The sequence below is a fragment of the Talpa europaea genome (genome assembly GCF_964194135.1).
Source record: "Talpa europaea genome assembly, chromosome: 2".
NCBI classification, from domain to species: Eukaryota; Metazoa; Chordata; class Mammalia; order Eulipotyphla; family Talpidae; genus Talpa; species Talpa europaea.
In genome coordinates, this window is record NC_140068.1 from 743,892 (window position 1) to 770,132 (window position 26,241).

Consider the following 26,241-nt stretch of genomic DNA (forward strand, 5'->3'; position numbering starts at 1 on the left):
GGGCTGGACTTCGGGAGGGGTGGTCGGGGGAGGCCGGGCTTGTGTGATGACCGGGAGGGCTTGTTCCTGCGGCGCCTCAACCACCTGCTGCTCTCCGCGTAGACTCAGCTCCGGGGTCTGTGTCTCCCAGGGAAAAGCACGGCCGCGCCTGCCACCCAATCACTCCCTGTTCTGGGCCTCCGCGTCCAGGGAGCTTCCTGAGGACTTGGCGACCCCTGTCCCCGGGGCCACGTGTGCGACGCTGCTCCTGGGTCCCTGGGGAGCGAGTGGGAATGGGAAGTGGACACCCAGACTGCCGAGTCCTCGTCTCCCCCGTGGGCAGGAGGGCGCTGGGGCCGCCCGTCCTCTCCCGGCTCCTGAGCCATCTGTGGCGCCAGTCCCTGCCGGCTCCTCTGGGCCGTGCTGACGTCCGTGCTCACCAAGAGGGGTGGCCAAGCGAGGCGCTGGAGGCTACCAGCTCGATGGTCAGGGCTGCTGTGTTGGCAGGTGGGGGGCTCACTGGGACCCTCTTCATGGCCTGTGGGCATAATGGGGCTCTTCCATCCACTCCCGCTGTGCCCACGTCCTGGGGGAGCTGCCTGCAGGCTCCGTCCCTGCCCGACCAAGGCCCCAGCACACGCAGACCAGCCAGGCCCTGCTCCCCGCGGACCCCTGAGCAGGGCATCAGGATGGGCGGGCAGTTTGCTCCTGGCCCCGGGACAGGCACCACGCGTGGGCCGCACCACAGCTGGCCGGTGGGGGCGCCCCCGGCGCCTTAGGCGTCCCCATCGTGATGCGCACCGCGCATGGTCAGACCGCGGGTTCTATGTTGGCGTAGGGGGGCCGCGTGAGGCTAGGAAGAAAATTTTCTAAATGTTTTCATTTAAATAGTATGAAAACCACACATATGGCTTAGCGTGTATCAACATATTTCAGAACCGTAAATAACAAACACCCGCACTGCGTACGCGCGAGGTACTGGGTGTAAACTAGGGTTTGGTTTTGTCACCGGAGACGTGCACTCTGGGAGACGCGGGTGGACACGTTCTCAGCCCCTTGTCTGCCATGAGAATGAGCCCCGAGCTCAGCATCTGCTCGGGAACAGTTTGGAGCTTCATCAAGCTCACCTTGAGGCCAGCAGCCTGACTGCCAGCAGCATGTGTGCGCGCGCGCGCTTAATCGGGGAAACTGAGGTCAACAGCAGGACGACCTGGTGTCAGCCTGCGTGGGGGCCCCGCCATGTCCACCTCCACTGACCCCCGACCCCTCCCTTGTGGAGCAGCCAAGCTGCTGGGGAGGGACACCGCCAACTGCGGGGACAGCTGCCCACTTGGTCACTGGACCCTGCGGTCGTGGCCGCTGCGACCTGGGCCTCAGCCGCCTGTGCTCCTGCGGCCTGGCTCTGCCGCGTCCTCTCCGGCGCCCCCTGCGTCTGGAGATTTGCTCTCCAGGAAGCTCCTCGCACTCCTGAAGGACCATCTCGGACTCCGAGGATGCTGGGCTGGAAATGTCTGTGTTCGGAGCTCCTGCCACCCCCCGCCTGTGGGCCCCCAAGTTCCCGTCCCCCCGCGCTGCTCAGTATGTCTGGTCTCTTCCCCAGGCTGTTCTCAGCGGTTCTTTCTTTGAACTTTTTCTGTCCTGACACCCCGTGACGCGGACATCACTTCTCTCCAAGTCCTTCCAAACCGTTCTCGGGGCTTCACGTGCTTGTCCTGTGTTCATTCTCCCAGCTGTGCTCATTCTTCCAGCTGCGCCCCCCCCCCCAAGCCCCCCAAAGGCTGCGCAGCTCCCTGGCTCTCAGCACTTGTCTGCTGTGGCGGCCGCCTGCAGATCAGGGGATGTTGCTGCGGAGTCTCTGGCCATGGCTGGGGCAGTCACGCCGGGTCGGTCTGTCCCACCAACCTCTGCTTCTAGGTGCCACGCCCTGGCCCTACCACCTGTGCGAGGGCGCCTCCGTGGCCTGCCGGGCACTCGTGGGCGTTTCTCTCCAGTGGCACACGTGACGTCTGGCTCTGCTTGGCTGGTTGTTGGTTGTCAATGCAGTTTCCTTCCCTGAAGCTGGCGTCCGTCCTGCCCACGAGGGCTGGTGGACTCAGCCCCTTCCTCAAGATCTCGGGGCATCGGTCACTCCCGCCCACTGAGTTTGCGCCTGTCAGACGGCCGGGCAGTGGTGCTGGAGGGGTCAGCTAGCACAGACCAGGAAATGGCCCTGAATGCCCCTCAGTGAGCAGCAAAGGGGGAGCTGCTTGTCACCAGCCCATGTCATGGGCGAGGATCAGCCATGACACTCCCCTGGGGCACCCCCTGGCCACCCGGGAAGGGTCTGGCCAGCAAACAGGCATTGCTCTGTGTCTCAGAGCAGAGCCTCACCCTGGGGTGCTCATGTTCAGGTGGGGTGCCCTGCCTGATGAGCCACCATCAGATCTGGGCCTGGAGCTGCTGTGGGCAGGATCAGCACAGCCTACAGGTGCCTGCTCTGAAGATAGCAGCTCCCCGGCTGTCTGCACCCCGCTGGGCCCCGCCCTGGGCCAGGGGCCTCCACCCAAGTCGGGGCCTCTGTGCCCCACAGGTGTGAGCGCTGCAGCCTCTGCTGGGTGCCAAGGCTCTGCACCCTGACCCAGTGCAGGGTGTTTCTGGAAGAGGCCCTGGCAGAGAGACGCTTACTGAGGACCCTCACCCGAGCCTACAGCCCCTTCCACGAGCCAGGTTCTTACTAATTGGGGTGGCAGGTGACTGCTCCCCCACGTTCCTCTGGAGCAGCTTTCAGGACAAAGGGGGCGAAGCCCCAGCGGGGAGGTAGACTGGGTCCAGCTCATCTTAAAGTCCATTGAGGCGCGATGCTGGCCCTGTCTGAGGGCCCAGCTAACCCCCAGCGGGTGGCGCTGAGTTTACCCCTCGGGTCCCAAAGCGTAGAAGGACTCCAACAGGCGGGCCCAGGCCCGCGCGGCTGCGGGGAGGGACCGGGAGGCGTCCTCCAGGTGGCGCCTGAGCCTGAACTGCTCGGGGCCCTGGGGCCCACCCGGGCGTGAGGCTGTCCCCGGGATGGTGTTGATGTCGTTTAGGCTGCGAGAGAAACTGGAGCTTAGACGAGGGCCGCAGAGCCCGCGGGAGCTCATGGTCTGAGTGGACAGTCGTGCATGGCCCCGCGGAGGGCAGCACCGCAGGTGAGGGGCTCAGTCCAGGGCGGGCTGGGGCAACCCTAGGGCCCCTCATGTTTGTCTAGAAGCAGGTTAATAAGGTGGGGGGTGTCAACGGGTGCGTCTCGTCTGCCGCGGGCTAGGGAGCAGTGGCCAGGCCTGCCACTGAGGACTCCAGAGTCCCGCTGACCAGAGCATCCTGGCTCCAGGCCTGCTGCCCCCACGCAGGGTGCTAAGCTCTCGCTGACCTTGCAGCCCAGCCGCGATGCCTGCTGTTTGTAGCAGACGCCAGCTCCCGGGTGCGCCTCACGCAGCGCCTTTGCCTGGGGAGGCTCCTGCCTGACCATGCTGAGCTGACCAGCAGGAACCTGGGCTCTGAGCCAGCAGCCTGAGGACGGGCCCCACGGTGAACGGGCAGTTGCCTGTGGGGCAGGACGCAGCTGGAGGTGGGGGCAGCAGAGCGGCTGGGCTGGGCCTTGGCCTCGCTGCCCCCATTGGGGCGGTTCTGGCCGGGATCTCTCCCCGGGACCCGTGCGAGCTTTTCCTCCGCTGCGCGTTGGGGTTTACAGTAGGCGGCGTGTGGGGTTAATGATGACTCACCCACGACATGGACGTTTTGAGATGATGAAAGCAGGTTTCAGGGGGCTCTTGTTTACCGTAAGCTCGTTAACAAGCCTCGACTCGCTCCACCTGGTACGGGAGACGCTGGTGGCTGATCAGTTTCCCAGGCCAGAGCAGGCCCCGGGGGACGGTGAGTGGCTTTAATGACTGGTTACGTCTTGGAGGAGAGGCTGGTACTGGGGCCACACGGTGCTCAGACGGCTCTTTCATGTAAGGCCAAATTAATGCTCGGAGCAGCGGGGGCGCGTGTGAGCAGGGAGACCCTCCTGGGAGGCCGTGAGCCACCCGGAGGCACCACAGCCCCGGCCTGTCCCCCCAGGGGCCGAACCTCAGCCAGCCACTCCTGCTCCCTGGACAGACCAGGGCCTTCGAGCCCAGTGGGGCCGGAGCACACATCCCACTGACCGCTGGGAGCCGGAGGCCAACATCTGTGGCACAAAGAGGGACGTTTCTGAAGACACGTCATGGGCAGGCCTGAAGCTGGAGGCTACGCCCCCTCACATGAGCCCCCAGGAGGGGTGTGGCCTCAGCACTGGGGGACCTGGTCACTCCCGTGCGCTGACCTGATCGCTGCCTGTCCCCGCCCCTAGTCCTCGGTGCGTCCTCAGCTTTGTCTGCCCAGCAGTGGACGCACGATTTTGCTTTGTGCACAAAGTGCTGCTGCGACGCCGTGGTCACCGCTGGGCTTCGGGGTGATCACTCACACGTTAGCGGTGCCCGGCCCACTGCTGCCCCTGCTCTTCGGTGCTCAAACCCATCCTGCTTGGCCAGGGGGCGTCCTGCTGGGCCTGGCCCTCAGAGGGTGTGCCGGCCATGCTGGGCCTGGCCTGCCCCACCTGGAGGAGCCGCTCTTGGATGGAAACCCGCCCGCGGGGCTGCCGTGGCCATCGCTCTCGGCCCTGAGGCGGGACCCGCGGGAGGGCTTGGGTGCCAGGTTGGCTTCTGGGCTGATGGGAGGGCGCCGCTCAGCTGTAGCCCGTGGGCCTCCCCCTGCACTGGCCCGTGACCGTCTGCACCGCCCTCGCGCTCGGCCCTATCCACCCCCCCACCCCCCCGCCCGGCTCAGGCCAAGGGCCTTTCCCGAGTCCTTGGCTTCTCTGTCCGCGCAGAAGGGAAATCGTTGGTTCTTCTCTTCCGCCTTATTTCTCTTGGCACCAGCCCTTCAGCACCGTCCGCGGTGCTGGCAGGAGTGCCCCTGGGTGCTGGCGAAGGCTCCATCTTCCCGGCCCCTCGTCCGCCCGGGGCGTGGCTTGTTCTGCGTCCTGGCTGCTGCGGAGGGCACGGCAAGGCCCCGGGGGCCGGTTTCGGCTGGCTCCTCTCGTGTGCCCAACCCCACAGAGCCAGAACGTTCCTCCGGCCTCACAGGTTGAGCGGATTGGCATGACCCTGAGGAGTGGGGACCACTTCTTCTCACCCTGGGGCATTCGCATTTCTTTAGAGCAGCGTCTCTTGGCCTCTCCCCGCCCAGCCTGTGCCTCACGGTGCTGCCAGGTCCTCTCAGCTACTTGTCGCCTCCCTGTCTGCTTGGCTCCCGGAGACCTTGAGACGTTTCTGGGGCTACGACGGCCTTGTTCTGTCTCCATCTGTCGGGTCTGTGGGAGTCTCCTGATAGAGGCTGAGTGAAAACTTTGGAAAGGAGGCACCACAAGGCCAGACACCGGCTCACACAGGCCAAAAGCTGGAGACGGGGCTGGACGTGGTTGACAGTCCCCAGCGGCTGTGGGAAAGATCTGGGGCCACAGACTGGGGAGAAACATGGAAATCGAGGACGACTGTGAAAACGTCGGGTCGTTTCGCGTCTTCCTGGCCAAATACACGTTCTCAAGGCAGGAGCGCAGAGCGGGCGCAGGTGTGGAGACTCAGAGGCTTTATAGGATCCCCGGGCCTGCCAGAGTTCAGCTAATAAGTGAAAAAGTCCGCTCCACAAAGGAGGAGCCCCCCGCCCCCCGAAGACCATCAGGGCGATCTCTGCCCTGGCCCGCTGCAGGGGCTGCTTGTTCCCTGTCCCCCCCCCCCCCCGCTGCCCACCGGCTGCACAGGCCTCGTGACCGAGCTGTCCCTCTAGGGCAGCTCATTCCTCCGCGAGTGTCCTTTACTCTCCTCCCTTTTTATAGTAAACCTGCCCTTTGGATTCGGCGAGGCGTCTCTGCCTCGGGGGGAGCTCGCTGGTTCTGCAAAAAGGGGCTCAGGTGAAACTTCCCCGCGGTAACCCAGGACCCCGCGCCTGACCCACCCCGCTGCGTCAGGCTCCGAGCACAGGCCACTGTCCGCCGCACCACGGTGCTCCCTCATCGGAGAGTGGACACTGCGGACAGTCCTGGCGTATCAGCCCTAGATCATTCTATGACCATCGGTGTCTCTTGCCACCCTGAGCAAATTCTCAAGGAGCACAGGTCGGGAGGGATGAGGCGATGGAGGGCTTGGAGGGTTTGATTTGGGTGCGACCCCCCACCCGCCCCTGCCACCCCCGGCCGGGCCTTGCTTGTAGAATTATCGCCCAACTTTTCACTTCAGTCTGCTTGTTTCTGAGACGTGTACCCTGTGTGGGCAGCACAGAGCTGGGCTCCGTGCTCTAATCCGCCGGGCCTCTGTGTCTACACCAGCCGTGGGAAGACACACGGGGCCAGCTCGGCCCAGCAGCACCCGCTGCCCAGGTCTGTGCCGCCTCCGCGCCTCACCTGGGGCTTCCTGCTCGTCCCTTGGCGGGGAGACCCGGCGTGACTGGTGACTCTGGGCGTGGGGTTCAGTGGCGAGTTTCTGAGGATTTTGCCTGAGGAGGTGCTCGTTTCCCCCTCGTGCAGGGAGGCCTTTGCAGGACGGTGTTCTCGGCGGGCATTCATTGGAGTTTTCTGCATCGGGCTCTCCTTGCCTGTGGGGTTGCTGCGAGGAGTCTGCTGTGAGCCTGACGTCTCCCGTCATAGCTTCTGCTGCTTCCCCCTCATCAGCTTCGTCATTTCTTCTTTGTCCTGCTGGCACGCGGCGCTTTTCTGCTGTGTCTGCTGAAGTTCCCTTTCCCGCCGACAGCCTGGGGTCCTCCTAGCTCCCTGCGGCTCTTTCCACTTCCTCCCTCAAATCGGGGACTTTTCTTCAATGGCTGAGTGGTTCCGGCTCCCTGTCTCCCTCACTGGGGTTGCGCTTACCTGGCCACTCTGTCAGGTGATTCTCGAGGGGTGTCTTCATTTTCCTCTCGCACGGCTTTCCTTTTCTTGGCTCTGTCCGGATCTGTGTCTCTGGGAGCGCTGGCCTCCTTCCTCCGTCATGGCTTCCCCAGAAATTACCTGCCCCTGGATCTCTCCACGCCCACAGCTCCTCTGCTTTCGTAGCTTCGGTCTTGTCCTCCTGTGCCGCGGACTAGCCGAGTCGTGCAGAATCTGAAGGAGGCCGGTAGGAGATCAAGCAAGGCGGGAATCACGTGTGGTGTGAGCTGGACCGGGTGGGCCGTGGCAGAGCGTGGGGAGGGCGGGGCACGGCCCACGCGTCCGTAACAGCATCTTGGAGGCATTGGGGGCTGCAGGGGCCGCAGCGCTGAGGAGCCGTGAGCCTGCGCTGACGCAGCGCTCTAGCTTGGAGGTCCCAGTGGGGAGACGTCCTCGTTCTCGGCCTCGTGACCGAGGGGCCGTCCACATCTCCGGCCACTTGGCGGGGCCCAGGCCCGTGGCTTCCAGCACTGTGTGCGTGTCTCACAGCCGCCGCCTCTTCTGCATCCTCCTGTGCCTGAGTTTTGTTCAAGTTTTGGATCCAGCTGTGGCGGCTGTGGGGTTTGGAGCGGAGCGAGTCCCAGGCGTGCTGTCTCTGCGGCGCCCCCGGCCTGTGTGTCCCTCCTTCTCCCCACGGTTGCTGCGGTTTTCTCTGCTGCAGTTGGGGCGTTGGTGTCCGAGCCCCTCACTGGCCTGGGTGTTGACTTGGTGGTGGGCACAGCTACTGGGTCTTGCAGGGTCTGGGGTGTTGCTAGAGCCTCCCCAGAGCTCTCTGGGCCTTGCTCCAGGGGCGGGGGTGCTGCGCTGAGCGGCTGTGTTGCTGGAGGGTCGGCGGCCGGCCTTTGTCTGGAGGCGGGAGGGCGGGGGCTGCTGAGCTTCCTGACACGCTGGGCTGCACGTCTGGGGTGGCTGGGCCTGCCGGGGCATGACGTGGGCCTGTCCACTCCTGAGGCACTGGTGGCCGGGCCCTGATCGGGGGCCTCACTGGGGCTCGCTGAGGGCCCCTGAAGAGCGAGGCTAGTCTGGGCCCCGTCCACTGGCCTTTGTTATTTTGTGTTTAGAGAAAATGATGGAATTCAAATTTAAGAATGACAAAATTCTCTTCCTCACATTGAAAACATGTCGCAGCCACACAACGTGCGGTGGCTTCTGGGCCGGCCCCCCGGGGTGCCGGCTCGCGTCCTCCCGAGTTTCACGGTAACTGCCAGGACAGACGGCAGACACCGCTCAGGCGCCTTCCGTTAGGAGGAGTCCCCCGAATCAAGCTGGGGTCAGGAGCCAGACCCCGAAAGCTCCGTCCTCAGTGCTGTCCCGGCAAGGGAGGAGCTGAGCGCCGAGACCAGAGTTAGGCAGAGGAGAGTGTCAGACACGGAGGGCAGGAAAGCCCCCGGGCGGACAGCGGCCAGTGGGAGGCCCTGAGGGGCAGGAGAGAGGCATTTACGTGCTTTGTTCGAAAATGGGAGGGGAGCTCCTGCCCTCTGACGGACAGGGCCGATGGACAGGGCCCCAGGACGCACCTCTGGGTGGCTACTGCTGGTCATCACCTGGGCGGGTCCTGAGGGCAGGCGCTGGTGGTCTCAAGGGGGTGTTTGCTCCAGGGCAGGCACCTGTGGGATTTCCTGTTCCTGGGGTGCTGCCAAGGCTGAGCCCCCCAACTGCCTCCACTCGTCCACACTTCCCCCCTCACCGCCAGGAAGTGGCCCCGGGAGGGCGTCTGGTCAGGTGCTCAGGGCCCACTCACCGCCTTCCACTTCACTTTTCATCATGAGGGCTTGGCTTTTTACGGACGAGCTTGTGTCACAACCATGTGCACCGCGCGCCACGTGGCTCCAGAGCCGACTGGACAAAGCGGCCCCGCTGGAGGACCCTGGCTCCCTCCGCCTGCATCTCCCTCCCTCCCAGGGGCCCCACGCTGGCGGCTGCCGCGGGTCCCCACCTCTGCTTGGTGCCCATCCGCCACCCGCCTGCCCTCGGCGGCGTCCTGGGGTGAGTGCCTGGGGAGGTGGACCCTGGGGCCGGAGGACCCTGACCTCACACAACCCCCATCTGGGCGCCCCTGGCTGGGGTCAGTGTCCCCCCAGCTCCCAGGAAGGCCCCCAGCGGGAAAGGCCTGGAGGCGGCCCCGGGCTGGAGGCTGGTTGGTTCTGGAAGACGGGGACACCTCACTCCCGCTCTGGCCCTCCGTCACTGCACGCTCAGAGGGGGCGGGCACAGCCCGGAGGGCAGGAGCACGACCGGGAGGCTCAGCCTGCGCCCCGGAGGCCCCCGCAGCTCCCTTTACTCCGAGGGACAGGACACGGTTCTCACCGGAAGGAGCCGAGGTTTGCTCTCGAAGACGGGCTTGTGTTTCTGTGGAAAGTCTCTGCCTGGGACTTAGTCACGCGCTGCGCCTCCTTGCTGAGCCGTCTGCACGGGGTGGGGACCCCAACCAGCCGTGGGGTCTGTCCAGGAGGCGGCCGGGGTGCTCAGGCACTCACGGCCAAGGTCAGAAAAAGTCGGGATTTTGGTCTGTTTACAGGGACAGGAGAGGAGCGGACGCGTGATAACAAAAGGCCGACTTCCGGCTCATTCTGCCCTTTCAGCTCGGGACGGAGGCTGGCTCCCGAGGCCCCTGGCTCGCTGATGGAGGACCAGCCCGCGGTAACGCCGGGCATCGTGGCCCCCAGGCGGGCTCAGCTGAGCTGCTGCGCCTGGGGAGGCCTCGGGCCAGGCGTCGCTGGGCTCGCCCTGAAAGACCCCAGACATGGGCGCAGCGAGGCCAAGCTCCTGCTCCCCGGAGTGGCCACCTTCAGACATGGCTTTGTGCCCAGCCACTCTGTCCCGGTGCCCCGCCCCTGGAGGTGTCCGGCGAAGGCCTGGATGTCTGCCCCCAGGCAGGTTCATTTCCTTGGTCCACACGTGGATAGGAAGGACGTGCCGGCCCTGGCCGCGGGGCAGTGGGCACCGGTGAGGCCTCGGCGATTTCTCCAAAGTCGTGCGGGGAGGGCTCAGCCTGAGCGCCCTCGCGGCTGCAGTGCTGGCCTGTCCAGGCGGCCTGCTGCCCTCCTGGGGAGAGCTGCTGAGCTCGAGAGTCAGAGGAGCCATCCACGGCCCTCGCCGGCTGCCGACGCGGGGGTGCTTGTCGGGAGGAAGAGCTCGGCTTCTGAGTCAAACTCCAGAATCGCCGGGGCAGGCTCGTGAAGGCAATTCGCGAGCGCGCCCTGCAGACGAGAAAGACGAAACGCCCTCGTGCCAGCGTCCGGGTTGGCGCCTGGGCCGGTGGGCGCACCTGCCCTTCAGCCGAGCCTTTGAACGAGAGGCAGAAACACGACGTCCAGAGGCTTTGGTGCCCCTTAGCCTTGAGGCTCAAGGTCTGACGTCACAGCACAGGCGCGGCTCTGCGCCACCCTCGGGGCTCTGCAGCGTGGCCGGCCGCTGGTCTGCTGCTGTGGTCCAGGTGTCCACGCGACACCAGAAGGCCCACTACAGAGCCCGAGGCTGGCCTGGCCTGTATATCACCGCTCAGCAGGGACGCAGGCACCGGCCAGACACAGGCGACGAGAAGGGCCAGGTCGAGGAACGCGCTGAAAGGGCCCACCCGTCCGTGTGGATGAGCCGGACCACAGAGAGGTGTCAGGGCGGGATGCCCCAAAGGTGGCAAAGCTACCTAGAGTGAGACCCTCAGTGCAGGCAGAGCCCATCCCCCCAGCAGGGGCAGGGCCAGGCCAGGCCGAAGGCGACATCAGCTGCCTCCAGCAGGGCCAAAGCTGAGCGGAGACGAGGCACCTGGCCGGGCCTGTGGGCATCCCCCCAGCATCGCCACTGGCCCTGCAGGAGCCGGTGTTTCCCGTCTGGGGAGGGCTGGGGCCGAGAAGCCAGCTTGCTGCCAGGACCTCGGGGTGAGTGCCGTGTGCCCTGACCCAGCTGAACTCCTTCAGGGTCCCTGCCCTGACCCCGCCCTGGGCTTCCCAAGAGCCATGGCTGTGTCCCCAAGGCGCCTGCTGGGCAGCCCAAGTCCTCTCTGCCCTGCTGGGAGCACGGCTGTCGCCCGTGGTCCTCTCTGCTCGCAGGTGTGTGGACATGCAGGAGGGCAGCCTTTCGAGCTGTGGGCGCCTCCCGAGTGTTCATGTGGGTCAGTTTGCAGCCGGCAAGGCCCACTGTGGTGCTGCTGCCCCTTGGCCACGACTCCTGGCCTGGCTGCGCAGGCGCCTGTGCCCAGCAGCTATGGCCTCCCACATGTCCCCCGCCCACCTGGGGAGTGAGGCCGCCTCCCACTTGTGGCCGATACAGTACCGTGCTCCTGGGGGGTTCCCCCACCCCCTGTGGCCCCTCCACTGGTGGGGCGAGTGGCCTATCCCCGCCACAGGTGCCAGGCTTGGCCGTGCGGCTCCTCTGGCAAAGGGGCTCACAAAGATGCTGAGGTCTGGGAGGCCCAGAGGTGCTGGGTCCTGCTGCTCCTCCATTGTGACGGCCAGGGACTGGGCTGTAACCTCGCCAGGGTGCCCACCCAGCCGCAAGACCAGCAGGAGCTGGCATGCGAGGAGCCGCCGAGCTTGGGGCTCTCTGCTCTGGGGCGGCCTGGGTAGGGAGCCAGGAGGCGCCGGGCAATGAGTCACTGGCCTGGTCGCCGCCGTCTCTCGCGTGCCGGTTCCGGCCAAGGGGGCGGTGGCCTTGATCTCCGTGAGCAGCCTCGGCCGCACTACCTGTTCCCCACCCGGGTGGTGGCGGCTTGGCCGTCTCCCCAGCCACCATGACGCTGGCGGATCCCAGAGCCCGATGGGGCTCCCTTAGCCGCCCCCGCGGCACCAGTGCTCCCTGGACGCTCGCCCTGCGGGAGGCTGGGAGGACTCCCTGGGAGGACTGTGCCCAGCTGGGTGAGCGTGAAGGAGCTGGGGTCCAGGTGTGGGCTGGGCACTCAGGCCGCCCGAGCCCCTCTTCTGGACTGGCCGCCATAAATGCTGCCGAATCCCCGCCGGCATGCTGGGCAGCACCGGGCCTGGGTGAGGGCCGCGGCTCGGCTGCGGGCACACGGGCTGGTGAGCAGCTGGTGGCGCTGATGTTTCCCTGCCCAGGCGATCCTGCACCCAGCCCAGGTTACATGTCCCCACCCTCTGTGTTCCTGAGAAAGCAGCTCCCGGCAAGCACCCCTGTGTGCCTCGCAGAAGTCTCCCGCCCCCCAATACCGGCCACAAGCAGATCCTCCGGCTTCCCGTTTCCTAGTGGGGAAGTTGCTGCCCGCCTGTGGCCGGCCGTCAGATGCCCCAGCTTCTGCTTTTCCCCGGGTGCGCCCTGGACTTGACCCGCCAGCCCCCGCCAGGCTCTCCTGCTTCGCGGCCTCAGGAGAACCTTCTCTGAGCTCCCCCCGGTGCTCACCTGGTTCCTCCTGCTCCATGCGAGCAGCGGCGGGGGCTGAATGCAGCGTCTCCTCAGCCCTCCTGACCTACAGACGCGGCTCGTGACCCAGGCCCGGGCGGGGGGAGTGCCGAGCACGTCCCCCAGGGACCGGGTAGAGGGGAGGCTGGGGGCCCCGCGGGGACGGTCTGAGCTGGGTCACTCGTTTAGGAACTTGGATGGGCTCTTGTCCTTTTACCACCAGTGGTCGAGGGGCTTCAGGGGCTGCGGTGTGGGGTCTTCACAGTGGCGGGCAGATCTCCCATTTCTTTCCTCGCTGCCAGTGAGAAATTCCGGGGTGCAGAGACAGGCTGCCTCAGCCCCTCCCCAGTCTCAGTAGGGCCGTTAGAGGCCCCCGCAGCCTGGCTAGTTGCCGCAGGAAGCCTCAGTCCAGACCTGCTTCCAGGTGGCCAGGGCCCTCTGACATCTGGGCGAGGGATAGTCTTGTTTTCAAAAGTGGACAGGACTGTGGGCATGCCTCGGTTACCTAGAGGGTCGGCTCAGGGTGCCCAGAAGGGCCAGGCGTGGTGCAGCGGGGCTGGCTCATGCACCCTGGCCACGTCCTGGTGAGCTGGTCAGCCATCCTGTGCCAGGCAGGACGCATCTTCTGCCTTGCCGTCTAGAGGGAAAGCTGGACGTGAGCAGATGAGCAGGCACGGTGTTGGGGTCCTGCGCTGGGGGCCCTGGGGCTGTGCAGTCTGGAGGCCGAGGCCGGAGGAAGCCCGGTTAAGTCACGCCTGGCCGTGCACTACAGGAGGCTGGCATGTGTACGGGGAAGGGAGTGCCCTGCAGAGGCTGGGAGGCCAGCAGTGAGCATGGGGTTGGACCGGGTCCTGTGCTCCCGGCCAGGAGCAGAGTTGGGGGCCCCCAGCATGCTAGTGATGGGGTTTTGGAGTCAGTGGGCTTGGGATCCTTGGGTTCCCGCTGGGAAAGGCCTCCCCAGAGCTCCCGTTTCAGCGGCTTCGGCGAGTCTCTCCACGAGGCGGAGACGTTGGTGACATTTAAAGGCAGGTTTACTAGGAAGAGGGACGGGAGAGTAAAGGACACCCGCACAGACGCCAGCGGGCGGGACGAGCTGCCCCGGAGGGACAGGTTGCCGAGAGGCCTTGAGGGGAGCGGCCTCCGCTGAGGGGGTCAGGGAGGAGAAGCCCGGCAGGTGCAGGTCGCGGGCAGGCAGGAGGCGGCTGCCCTGCAGGAGCGAGCGGGTGACAAGCGGCACCTGCACGGGCACAGGCGGGCAGAGGGACGGCTGCCCCGGCCAGGGCGGAGACTGTCCTGAGAGCCCTCTGTTTGAGGGGTCACCCCTGGTGAGCCTGGGTTAGCTGCTGACTTTGGACAACACGGCAGAACCTGAAAGGGCCCGAGAGCCCACGGCGGGCTCCATCTCCGTCCCCCTGGGCCCCTGCTCTGGACACTCCCTGCAGGTCTGACCCTGCTTGGTCTTGGTGTGACCTGGGCCGTGCGCCTGAGGGTCGGGGCCCCGGCGGCTGGTCAGTGGCCGGGCGGGTCCCCCTGCCCCACCCCCGGGCTCTCCGCGAGCAGGTTGGGGTCTTGGGGCGCCGCCTCTCCGGCTTTTCCCTGCCCCCCCCCCCCCGCAGGGCCTTCGCTGCACCGGCGCGCAGGAGCCCGTGTCCCCAGGAGAAGCCCCGATGCCTGCAGCCGCGGCCAACTCTGGGGTCGCCCCAGGCGCGGGCCTGGCCGCGGGGACCCCGGCGCTGGCGGGCGGGGGCGCGGGCTGCAGGGGCCGCTGGACGGCGTCCGTGCCCGCCCGGCTCCTGTCCGCTCGGGCCGCGGCAGGGCGGGGGGGGGGGGGTCGGGCCTGCAGACATCGGCGGGGCGGGTGTCCCCCCTCTCCCGCGCCTCGAGGTCGGGCGGCGGCCTTGGGGGGGCACTCGCGGGCGGGAAGCCGACCCGGGCGGGGGGGGGGCGTGCCCGCGTCGGGGGCGTGGTCTCGGGGCGGCGGGGCGTGTCCGGGGCGTGGTCTCGGGCGGCGGGGCGTGCCCGGGGGCGTGGTCTTGGGCGGTGGGCGTGGGCGGGGCGTGTCCGGGGTGGGGCCTGGGTCCCCGCCTGCTGTGAGTGGCTGGGCGGGCGCGCGCCCCGGCGCGGGGCCTGTGGGCGGCATCGGGCCGCGGCGGCCCCGGTGGGCGGGTTCGGGCGCGGTGGGCGGGTTCGGGCCCGGTGGGCGGGTCCGGGCCCGGTGGGCGGGTCCGGGCGCGGTGGGCGGGTCCGGGCCCGGTGGGCGGTTCGGGCGCGGTGGGCGGGTCCGGGCCCGGTGGGCGGGTCCGGGCCCGGTGGGCGGGTTCGGGCCCCGGTGGGCGGGTCCGGGCCCGGTGGGCGGTTCGGGCGCGGTGGGCGGTTCGGGCGCGGTGGGCGGGTCCGGGCCCGGTGGGCGGTTCGGGCGCGGTGGGCGGGTCCGGGCCCGGTGGGCGGTTCGGGCGCGGTGGGCGGTTCGGGCGCGGTGGGCGGTTCGGGCGCGGGCCGCCAGGTGCCGGACGTCCGCGCGCTGCGCCTGCCCCCCACCCCCCCCCCTCCGCCATGCGGGCCCCCGCGCTGCTGGCCGCGCTGTGCCTGGCCGCGAGCTGCGTGTGCGGCGCGCGCGCCCCCCGGAGCAGGTGGGTCCCGCGGGCCGGGCCGGGCCGGGCCGGGCGGGCGGGCGGGCGGGCGGCGCCTCCTTTGGGTCCCGAAGCCGCCGCGGGGGCCGGGGGGGGGGGGGGGAGTTCCTCTTTCAGGCCCTTCCCGGCGGCGGCCCGGGCTCTGGGGCGCCCCCGTCGCTGCCGCGCCCCCCCTCTGCGCGCCGTGTGGGGGGCGCCCGGGCCGGCGGCCCGTCGACGGGGAGGCGCGGGGCGCCCCGCGCACCCCACCCTCCCGCGGCCGCCTCCCGGCGCCCCAGCGCCCCCGCTGGCAGGTGCCCCCCCCCCTCTGCCGGGCTCAGGCTTCGGGGGCTGTGTCGGGCGTGGGTCCCGCTGGGGTGCGTCTCCTTCCTGAGGGGTCCCCCCAGCCGCTGTCCGGAGGGCAGGGGCGCGGCCTGTCCCCGAGGGTCCCGTCTCCTGCCGGGGAGGGTCAGCCCCTGGGGAGGCCGCGCCCGGAGCCGTCGGGAGCACCCGTGGCCGCCCGGGACGCGCCGGCCGGGGCCTGCCGCTGTCCACGCGCAGTGGGCCGTGGGCTTCTGCCGGCTTCCCCTGGGGGGGGGCCCTGAAGCTCCCTGTGCCCCCCCGCCCCCCAGTACCCCGCTGCCCAGCGAGGGCAGGTGTTGGCGGTGGAGAGTCCGGGCAAGGCGCTGACTCTTGTGTGACGGCGCGGCGGGGTCTCGAGAGCTCAGCTCCCTGTCGCCCACAGAGACGGCCACGAGTGGAAGAAGCTGATCATGGTCCACCACTGGCCGGTGACGGTCTGCAAGGTGAGTCCGCCGGCCCCGCGATGCCGTCATGCCCGCGCCACCGTGGGTCCCGGGCCCTCCCTGCCCAGCCTCACGCGCCCAGCCCCCTCGGGCCTCGCAGGACCCCCTCACGGCTCTGGAGGGCGGTCGTCACGTCAGCAGGTGAGCCCCCCAGAGGTTCTGGGGGGCACGGTGCTGCGGGGGTCCTTGGCCACCCTGGGGCTGTGTCCTAACCGGGCCACGGCCTCCCAGACCCTGCCTCAGTCAGCTCGGGGTGAGCACGCAGGTCCCCCCCAGGCCTCGGCTTGCTCCCTCGCTGCTCCCCGAGTCCTGTGAGGGTGTCTGGGCTCCGCCCTGACCCGAGCCTGCCGAGCCACTGGGGGGGGCATCCTGCGGCCCCCGGCACCCGTTCCCTGGGCTCCGCCAGCGCCCTTGTGGCCCCGGCTCTGGGTGTTTCTGGAGTTTCGAGCTGCGAATTCTGCACGTGGCTTCTCCCGCGTGGAAGCAGCTGGGAGTGCGGGGGCGGGGTGGCCTGAGGGCCCTGCCGCCCCCACTGCCCGCCCCTCCCTGGGCCTCTTGCCTGTGGGCCTCTGGTGCCGTCCTTGCCAGGGGCTCCTGGGTGGGGGGCTCCTGAGGGGGGGGCTGGGGTTGCCTCAGCCGGCAGCGGTTTTGTAGGGAGGCGTCTGGTTCCCCACGGTTTTTCCAGAGCTGGGAGGTCATGGGGGGCCCTGGACGAGTGGCTCCAGGACTCCCCGCGCTTTGCTGGGTCACAGGCCAGAAGCTGCCCGAGCTGGTAGGCAGATATGCAGGGCCTTGTTCCCGCCCTGAGGCTTTAGGAAGACAAGAACAAGCGCAAACCCTGGAGGACTCTCATCATTGGGGGGTTAGACCCTCCCTGGGGTGTCTGGCATGAGGGCAAGGTGTCTGGGGGTCCCCCATGCATGTGGGCCTAGGGCAGAGCCTTGGTCTCCAGCTCCCAGCCTTGCCCTTCATCTGCCTGCACCCTGGGAGGTGACCCACCCCTGGACGGTGGAGCTGTGGCATCTGGGGTGACCTGGTGTAACCCTAGGCTTGGCCGTCCTGGCTCCTGGCTGGGCGTCCTGTGGGCGCCACACCAGGCCCCCTAATTTCCCGACGCGGCATGAAAGGAGCTGTCGGCCCACACAGGCATCAAAGAGAAAGGTGGGGCCGGCCCACCTGCCCGGCCGTCTGCCGGGGAAGCAGCGCTGGGTGGGAGGGTGGTGGCAGCTGCAGGTGCTTGGGGGTACCCTCCCGAGCCATCTCCGTGGGGCATGGGCCCCTGGGCACCCCACTGGGCGGGCTGTGGGCTGGGCTAGGACTCTGCAGGTGCCTGAGGGGTGTGGCCAGCAGGGTGCGCGTGGGTCCTGTTCCCAGGTGCTTCCTCCCAGCTGCCTGGTGAGGACGCTGCTCCTGTCGCCCGACTGACTCAACTCGCAGGCGCGGAAAAGCAAGAGCAGCCCTTTGGCTCTGGGGGTTGCAGAAGCCTGGGCGCCCCGGCTCGCGGGTGCCCTGTGGTACGGTCCTGCGCCGGGTCAGGGCGGCCGCTCACACTCTCGGTAGCCGGCCGGTCACGCTGCGTCTTTGCTCCCCAGGAGCCCCGGAACGACTGTCACCACCCTCCCGACTACTGGACCATCCACGGCCTGTGGTGAGCGCCCGCTGGCCCCCTGGCCGCTCCGGCCCGGGCTGTGTCTCTGGGGCGACGCCGTGGGCAGGCGGCAGCCGGGTCCTGGACTCCACGAGTTTCCTCACGTGACCTCGGCTCTGCGGTTCTGCTGGTCACGCGGCTGGGCTGTGTCCGGTTGACTCTGCAGAGTCAGGGCGCACGCGGGATGCCTGGACTCAGTGTTTCCCCGGAGACAGGACACGGTCCGCGCCCTGGCCGGCCTGCTGGGCTTGTTCTGTGGCATGTGCTGTTGCTCGCCCGTCCGGGGGCTCGCCCTGCCCGGCCCTGCGCGCCTCGGGGGCAGGGTAAGCTGGGGCCGGGGCCGGCCTGCACGCGCCCCACCCCGCTGTGGCCTCCGGCTCCCTGGGTGCTGGCTGCAGCCGGCGTTCTCCAGGCTCGCTTCAGCTGTGACAGCGCAGTGCTGCCCGCCCCAGGGGACGTCACCCGGGGCCTCCCCAGTGTCCTGTGCTCACCCGGAGCTGGGGGCAGGGGACCACGGGGCAGGGCCGCGAGCGCCTCTCAATCTTTGGCCAGCTAGAGGGAACGGCTCCAGCCGCCTTGTGGGGCGGGCAGGAGGGCGCAGGCGCCCCCGCTGGTGCGCCCTCCCGGGGTTGCAGAGGTCCGGGCCCCCTCGGCGTCCACCCCCTTCCCTCTGAGCCCACTGGGCGGGAGCCATCAGCATGTCCTGGACACGCTGTGGGGCGGGGCGCGGCGCAGGTGCGCGAGGCAGGACTCTGCTGCCCGGTGAGCCGCGCTCCTCCTCGCGCAGCAGCCAGCCAGCGTGTCCGCGTGACGGTGGCGGGAGGAGCAGGTCCAGGGAGGCTGAGGGGAATCAGCTTCATGGGGAGCAGGCGGGGCCGCGTCGGCCTCAGGTGTGGAGGCCGCCTTTGTGGGGGCACCGTCCTTCCCGGGCCTCTCCCAGGTGCCGTGAGCCACGGCCACAGCCAGCGGCTCCCTGGGAGGTGGCCGTGCGGAGGCCCAGGTGGGGCGGCCACGCGAACCGGCTCGGCGGGGACACGAGGCTCCGGCCTAGGCGTGCGCTGAGGCTCTGCCCAGGGTTCCCCCCGGACGCCCTCCCAGCCGAGACTGACCGCGTCCCCCTTCCTCCGAGGCCCGACAAGGCGGAGTCGTGTAATCGGTCGTGGCACTTCAATTTCAACGAGATTAAGGTAAGGACCCCGGGCTCTGCCCGCCGCCCCCCACGCCCTCCGTGCCCTGCTCTGGTGGGGATGGGGCGCGCTGACCCCTCCAGTGTTCGCTGCTCTAAACTGGCCTTGGTCCCCGTCCCCTCCCCCGCCCTTAACTGGAAAGCACGTGGGGAGGGGGGCTTGCCCCGCCCGCTGGCTCGGTGCCCCCAGCCTGCGGTGCCAGGGTGACGAGTGCCTGGATTTGCAGGCAGGGCCCACGAGATCACGGGCTTTCCCTGAAAACGGGTGGAATATGGTTCTGCCAGAACAGTGGGTTCATGGCAGGGGGAGGGGCACCCCAGAACCCCAAACCTGCTCACTCTAAATAGTTGTGCCGCCGGCCACGCCAGCACGGATCACCCCCCAGCGCGTCAGCCCTTCGCGGGAAGGGGCGTCACTGCAGCTGGCGCGCGGCAGAGGCGGGACAGCGTCAAGTTTCCAAATCAAACTCCCGGAGCCGCCCGTCCCCTCGCGGCCAGCGCCCGGACAGGCAGGGCTGCCCACGCAGGGCCTCTGAGGCCCGAGAGCTGCCCCCGTCTGAGGCCCCTCCTGGTGGGGACCCACAGGACGGGGTCAGCAACAGCCGGACAAGCCTGGGGGAGAAGAGCAAAGTCAGACTCAGGATCAAAGCTCCGCGTTCCCTCCCCCGGGACTCCCCTGTCTGCTCCCACCCGCCAGCACCGGGCGCCAGCGCAGCTTCTGCCCGAGTCTCTGCTCCGGTCCTCCCCGGCTCCTCCTGCCCCGTCCCGCCGCCTCCTCCCCGTCTCCAGCCTCTCCCTGCTCCGCGCCGCCCACCCTTGGGCAGGGCAGTGATCTGGCGCCCCCTCTTCTGGGGTCCCCATTAGAGGAACGCGTGTCCCCCACAGGATGAGGCGGTGGCTTCTGGTCCATAAACAGAACCGTTTCTCCTTTCGGAGATCTGCGGTGTCCGCCGGGTCCTCGCAGCCCTCAGGCCTCCCGGAGCCTGGGGGGTCTCATTCCTCCCAGACTCGCTGCCGCCCCCAAGAGGCAGGGCCGGCCCAGGAATTGCTCAGGGTCCAGGCCTGCAGGCAGCAGTTGGGGTGTTGAGCGCCTGCGCTTTGCCAGGCCCGTGGGGGGCCGGCGGTGGGGAGTAGGGCCAGCAGCGGCCCTGCCCGCCTGGCTTGCGCGGCACCTACAGTGAGGCTGTTAGTTGGGACAGCAGCCCTGAGCTGGGCCCGTTGCCCTCGGTGCGGGGCTGGGAGCTGCATTCCAGGGGGGGTGGGAGCGGGGCAGCCTGGCCAGCAGGGGACTAGCCAGCAAAACTCTGGCCTGGGCTGGCCTGCGTGGCCAGGCTGCCGTGCCCCGTTTAGGCCCAGGGCTACAGGGGTGTGGCGGGGGCTGGCTCTGGACACGGTGGCCGGAGTGCCTGGAGTGAGGTCTGGGCTGGAGATGATGTGGGCATGACCCGTGCAGGTGGACAATGCTGACCTGGGAGCAGGACCAGGCAGAGCGCCAGAGGGGTCCTCCCTGGCGGGCCGTTCTTAGCCCTGTGCCTAGTGGCGTCTGTGCCAGACAAGTGTCCTGGCGGGGCCATCGCCCCGGCGTCCCCCACCCCTCCTGAGGGCTGGTGGGGGTAAGACCAGACCCCCAGCTGCCTGGGCGCAGGGGTCCCGCTCTGTCCCCTGGGGGAGGGGGGAGGGGCAGCGCCATGTCTGCAGGGAGCCCCCCTGTGCCCCAATGTCAAATCTGAGCCGGGAAAGCATCTGGAAACACCTGCTCCCATGGGGTGCGGGGGAACGGGGCCCAGCCCTGGCGCCCAGGGACGAGGAGCAGCCAGCACTGTCCCGGGAGAGAGCTGGGAAGACAGGCGGTGGGGGCGGGGGGCACAGAGCATGGGGGGTGGGCAGTGCTGGGGGACACGTGCTTTTCTGTCCGTGCAGGACCTGCTGCCCGAGCTCAAGACCTACTGGCCCGACGTGATCCACGCCTCCCCCAACAGCAGCCACTTCTGGTGAGTCTGCGGGCGGGGCCGGGCGAGCAGTTCCCGAGCCCCCCGGGGACCAGGCAGTGTGGGGGACGCAGGTGAGGTTAATAGGCTGTTAACCTGGATGCCTTCTCGCCTGGCACAAGTTTCCTGTCGGGGGTCAAGCCCAAGCGCCGAGTCTGGGAAGCTGGGGCGCGGTCAGAGGGCGGGGTCGCTCAAGCCTGCCCGGGTGAAACACCTTGGGGGAGGCGGAGGCGACCCTCCTTTACTCACGTGGTCTTAGCTGAGGGTGGGGACACCCCCCTCCCCCCCTCCCCCCTCCCCCCTCCCTCCCTCCCCCCCTCCCCCCTCCCCCCCTCCCCCCTCCCCCCTCCCTCCCTCCCCCCCTCCCCCCTCCCCCCTCCCCCCTCCCCCCCCTCCCCCCCCTCCCCCCCCCTCCGTGTCGTGGTTTCTAGGCCTGTAACTGGATTTTATTTCAAAAAAGGTGACTGTGACCTGGAAATATTTTGTGCAGAATTTTCAGGAAAAAGTGTAGAAAAAGCTCCTCAAGCCCAAGCGAGGCCGTGGGGCTTCCCCGGAGGCCGGGCGCAGCGCGAGAGCCTGGCGTCCGCGGTCCTGGTTGACGGCTGCAGCGTCTGCAGAGACGCTCGGTGCTCGCCGGGCAGCCAGGCCTGTGCTCGCCGGGCCCGCTCAGACGGGCAGCGGCCCTGGGGTCGGGGAGGAGGCGTGGGGGTCGCCCGGGCCCTGAGCGCTCGGTGTCCGTAGACGCCTGCAGCTGCGCAGTCAGCAGTGGCTCCCGGGGGGGCCCTGCGCTGGGCTCGGACACGCACCCGAGTGTCCCTGGGGACTTGGCGGGCAGGGCTCAGCCGTGCCAGGTGTCCCTGCAGGTGGAGTCACACTCGCCCGCGGACCGGGAGGGCCGGGGTGTCCTCGGGCGGCCTCACCCAGAGCTGGGCCGCTCCGCTGCCTGTGGGGTTGTGGCGCGCCGCCGGGGCCCAGCCTCCACCCCGACTTTGTCAAGGCGAGGGGTCTGTCCCAGCCCCGCCTCCGACCCCCGAGAGCTAGGCACGCGGGCTGCGGGCCGGCGTCACGTGCTGCTGCGGACGGTCCAGGGCAAGTCCCTGCCCATCAGCCTGCCGGGTGCGGTGTGTGCGGCCTCCGCCAAGCAGGGCTCTGGTTTGGGTTCTTGTGGGGGAACCAGGGTGGGCTGTGTCCCTTCGGGGAGGGAGTCCCGGGGTGGGCTGTGTCCCTTGGGGGAGGGAGTCCCGGGGTGGGCTCTGTCCCTTGGGGTGGGGGCCCCGGGCCCAGCACACTGGCCTTGTGGCCCCGGGCGGGGTTGGGGTGGCCACACCAGCCCTGCTTGGGGGCAGCGGTGGTGGGGACGGCGACCTGGTCTTCGGGGGTGAGGGCCTCTGGGGCGGGGGTGGTGGTCAGAGCTTTGAAGGACGCCGATGCCTCAGCGTATTCTCGCCACCAGCGCTGGCTTCCGCTGGCTCCAGAAATAGCAGCTGACACGCACTGAGCGTGACGAGAGGCGTTTCCTGCTCCCCCGAGTGCTTCAGCCACGGCTCGGGCAGAAGGCCCTGGACTGCCCGCTCCCGTCGAGCAGGGAGCAAGGCGGCTCTGACTCCCGGCCTTCCCCAGCGAGCTGGACAGCGCCCGCCCCTGCGCAGAGCTGGGCTGGCGGCGGGTAGCAGGCTTGGTGCTTGGGGCCTCGGGCCCGGGCGTGTCCTTGCTCTGCCCCAGCCGGGCGCTCTGGGGCTTGGTGGTGCTGGCGGCTGCTGAGAACCGGCCCCTGGAGGGCTGGGCACCTGCCTGTGCGTCCTCCCTGCGTCTGCGGCGGGAGGGGGCGCGGCGCCGGCTGACGCTTGGTCCGGGCTTGGTCCGGGCTCCGGGCCGCCTGGCTGTGTCCACGGGAGGTGCTCCGGCAGCCCCGCCCCCGCCTCGGCTTCCCCAGTTCCACCAGGGACGACGGTCTCGCCCTGTGGCGCCGACGAAGTGGGCTGGGAGGCGGAGGAGTCGGTCTCCCTGCAGACTCTGCGGGGCGAGAGCCGCGGGCCCTGGGGTCTGGCGGGGCGGGGGGCTGCGGCCGGGGGCTGCGCTCGCTGCTTCCTTAGACACGGGTGTTTGTCCTGAATCCCGGCCCAGCCTGGCGGCCATGAGTCCCCAGTCAGCTTCCTCTGCTGGGGTCTGTCGATTGTCCCTGTGACTTGGACTGTGGGGCCGCGGGGGCTGTTGGGAGAGAATGCCGCTCCTCCCGTGGGCCTGACCACCGTGCAGACCCGGCCCAGCCTGGTGGGCACCCGGGGAGCTGCTCCGCCACCCCTGAGGGACTTCGGGACGTTCCTCCAGGAAACACGAGTGGGACAAGCACGGGACCTGCGCCGCCCAGCTGGACGCCCTCAACTCCGAGAGGAAGTACTTCGGCAAGAGCCTGGACCTGTTCAAGGCGCTGGCCCTCAACAGGTGGGCGCTGGGGCCACCCCCTCGCCGGCTTCCCCCAGTGGATGGGCCCCGCTGACCGCCCCGGGACCCTGTGCCTGGCACAGACCCGCTCCTGCACTCTGGCCCCCGCAGCTGGGGCAGATGCGCGTCCCCTTCCCCAATGCTCTGGTCAAAACACAGCAGGTGGGGAGCCGGGGCCACCTCTCCTGGCACCCCAGATGGCGGGCGGTCCGGGGGGTGGGGGAACGAGCCTGGGCCAAGGCGAGGGGCAGGTTCCTCGGGTCTGGGCCATCTCCAGGCATGCAGGACTGCGTCCCCCGCATCTCACTGCTGCTCTGGCTCTCTGGAAAGGCCCAGGCCACTGATGCCCCCAGGAGGGGCGCACAGCCGTGACAGCCTCGTCATCTGATGGGGGGGGGTCCTCCTGCTCCCTCTGGGCCGTGTCCCCAAGACCCAGCATTGACAGTTAAAGGTTTGGCCAAGTGGTTTTCCGGAATACGCGCCCAGAGTTGATGCTGTGTTTGAGCGGCCTGGCAAACCGTGGCCGTGTGTGTGCCCTCCAGTGGGTTGTGGCAGCGGGGCGCCCGCAGGCCCCGGCCCAAGGGGGCTAATGAGCCTTTTGCCAAAGGCACAGACGTGAGCACTCTAAGGCCATCCTCACCTTCGCTCTGAGGGGGTGTTTGAGCCGCGCTAGAGGGAAGCGGCTAATGCTTTCCGGTTTCCTCCCAGCATGCTCCAGAAACTGGGGATAAAGCCGTCCACCAACTACTACCAGGTGGGTCTCGCCTCCTGCGTCGTGCCCAGAGCCCGTCTGCTCTCCGCAGCCACGGTTGGGGTTTCAAGGGACCCCACGAGCCCCTCCTGGTGTCTCAGTAAATGGTACCGAAGTTCCTCCCCCGCCCCGTGTTGAGAAGGAACCGAAGGCCACGCCAGCCAGCGCTCGGCTGCGCGTCCGTGGTCAGACGTGTTCCTGGCGTGGACCGTGTGGTCTGGAACACGTTCAGGTTTAAAACGTGCTCTGGGAGGAGCCGTCCCGTGTGTGGGTGAGCTGCTCTGTTTCACGGGAAGCTGGCGCCTGGGCGCGGCGCGGCGGCCCTGCAGGGCTGTGCAGGGCGGCCCAAGCCCAGCTGCCGCCCCGGCCCAGGTCACTCACCTGGCCCCGCCGTGCAGGGTCCTCTCGGGCCCCTGGCGCTGGTTCTGCTTCCGGCAGGCCTGGGCCCCGGGGCGCTAGCCAGCCGCCGGCCGGGGCGTCTGGGAGTAAAGGGCTCCGGTCTCCTTGGCCCCGCTGCCCCGCCGCCGGGAGGGAGGGGAGCTGGACTCTTGTGCCGTTAGTGACACAAACCCGGGTCTGATGCGCGCGTGTGACGGCAGCAGGAGCCAGGAGGTGGGTGGGGCCTGGCGAGCCGGAGTGTGTCCCCCCACCCCAGCCCGCGCTGGACTCACGCTCAGCTGGACAAGGCGCGGTGTCCTGTGTGCCTTCGGGCCTGGTCGCCGCGGCCGCAGTGCCGGGGTCACCTCTGCGGGGCACATCACCTCGGGCCTGGGGGCAGGCAAGGGCGGGGCCCATGCAGGGGCTCGCGGGCGCCACCCCGGGTGTGCGCAGGGCCTGCCCCGCTGTCGCTTGTGCTGAGGGTGTGACCCTGCACTCGTGCCGAGCCCGCAGAGCCGGAGGCTTTCCTGACGCGCCGTCCTTCCAGGTTGCCGACATCCAGGACGCCCTTGCCGGCGTGTACGGCGTCGAGCCCAAGATCCAGTGCCTCCCGGCCCAGCAGGTCAGGCAGCCCCGCCCCCCCGCCTGTTGAGAAGGCCGGTGCCCGTGCGGCGTCTCCGGCGGAGCGTGTGCACTGAGTGCTCGGCCTGTCTGGCGCTCTGCCCGCCACCCCCTCTCCCCCACCGGGGCTGCAGGAGCCGGGCAGGGGGCTGGGTCGGCGCCACAGGCTTCCCTGGTCAGCACCTCTGGGCGTCCGCACTGAGCCAGGTGCCGCCAGCTGTGGTGATCCCGTTTCACTGGATGTGTTTCCACGGAGGTGACGGTCGCTCCCGCGCCGTACCTGACAGGGTGTGGGCTCTCACCCGCGGGGGCGTTGCCACCCCCAGCCCCCATGAGCCCCTCCCCTGCGTCCCCCCCAGGCTTCGGTCGTCAGCCCAGCCATCGGCCCGCTCGGCTGTAGTGTCCTCTCAGCTGCTGGCGTGGTTCGCAGCAGCGGGCGCGTCCGGCCGTTCCCGCACAGGCCTGGGCTCCCCAGGGCGCCTGTGTGCTCTGCACGTTGCGTTGGGGCGCCAGCGGCGCAGGGAGCCCAGGCCAGGCCGCCACTCCCACAGGCACCACGGTCCTGAGGCCGTGGGATGGAGGGGCCGGCCCGGCAGGGGCCGCATCGTCCTGGGGCCGGGTGGTGTTGGCGCCGAGGGGCTGCCGGCGCCGAGCCTGTTGTCTGTCCTGCAGGGCGAGGACGTGCAGACCATTGGTCAGATCGAGCTCTGCCTCACCAAGGACCTGCGCCTGCGGAACTGCACGGAGCCGGGGGCCCCAGGGACGCTGCGGGCCCTGGGGCCCGGCCTGGAGGTCTGCAAGGACGGCCCCGTCTTCTACCCCCCACCCTGAGAGCCTGCCCCGATGCCCGGTCGGGAAGCTGCCCCAATGGACGCCCCGTCGCCTGTCCTTCGCTGTCTCCCGCGCGGCCTCGGTGGGGACGCCCCTCGCCCTGCAGCCGCTCTGTGGCTGGAATAAAGCTCGTGGGTGTCCTTTCCTTTGCTCTCTGGTGTCTTGGAAACACAGCCGGCCGGGCGGGGAGGCCAGCATCCGGTGGGGGTCCCTCTGCGCTGCTGCTGGATGGGGTCAGGTGCCGAGGGCCTCTCCCCTTGGGGGCTGATGGTCCTCATTCCCCGTGCCGGGGTGGCCTGGCGGCCTGGGCCTGTGGCCGGTGTGCAGGTGCCTGTCCCGCCGCTGCCCGAGGATCAGCTCGCTGCCGCCCAGGACCTCGTGGCGACACAGGACACCTCGGCCTGGGGAGGGAGCAGGGCCTTCTCGGTCTCCAAACCTCCTTTGAACGCGGTTCTGCCCGGTCTCGGCCCCTCTTGAATTTTGCTAGCTGCAGAAACTAAGACACGACCCACGTTTCTTGACCAGGTCAGATTCCAGTTGACACACTTGAGCTGGAGCTCACCGCCCATGGTGGTCAGCGCCTACGAAGAACAGCCGGGATTTTCAGAGCAGCCCTCTATGTAAGGACGTCTTCTCGGCCCGTCCGCTACCAGGGTGTCCCGTGTCCTTGCTGGCCGGTGGCTCCAGGGCCAGGG

The 26,241-nt window shown here is 68.8% G+C and overlaps 1 protein-coding gene across 1 annotated transcript; it reads left to right on the top strand.

Moving 5' to 3' along the window:
* Nucleotides 1–14,839: 14,839 nt before the first annotated feature.
* Nucleotides 14,840–25,619, top strand: RNASET2 (ribonuclease T2; the record flags this gene model as incomplete). Its single annotated transcript, XM_084228788.1, has 9 exons — nucleotides 14,840–14,916; nucleotides 15,641–15,701; nucleotides 17,294–17,349; nucleotides 18,479–18,536; nucleotides 20,456–20,526; nucleotides 22,852–22,965; nucleotides 23,674–23,719; nucleotides 24,642–24,716; nucleotides 25,388–25,619. The coding sequence occupies 9 exons, from the start codon at nucleotides 14,840–14,842 to the stop codon at nucleotides 25,544–25,546; spliced, it is 717 nt and encodes a 238-aa protein (XP_084084914.1). The 3' UTR covers nucleotides 25,547–25,619.
* Nucleotides 25,620–26,241: the final 622 nt, after the last annotated feature.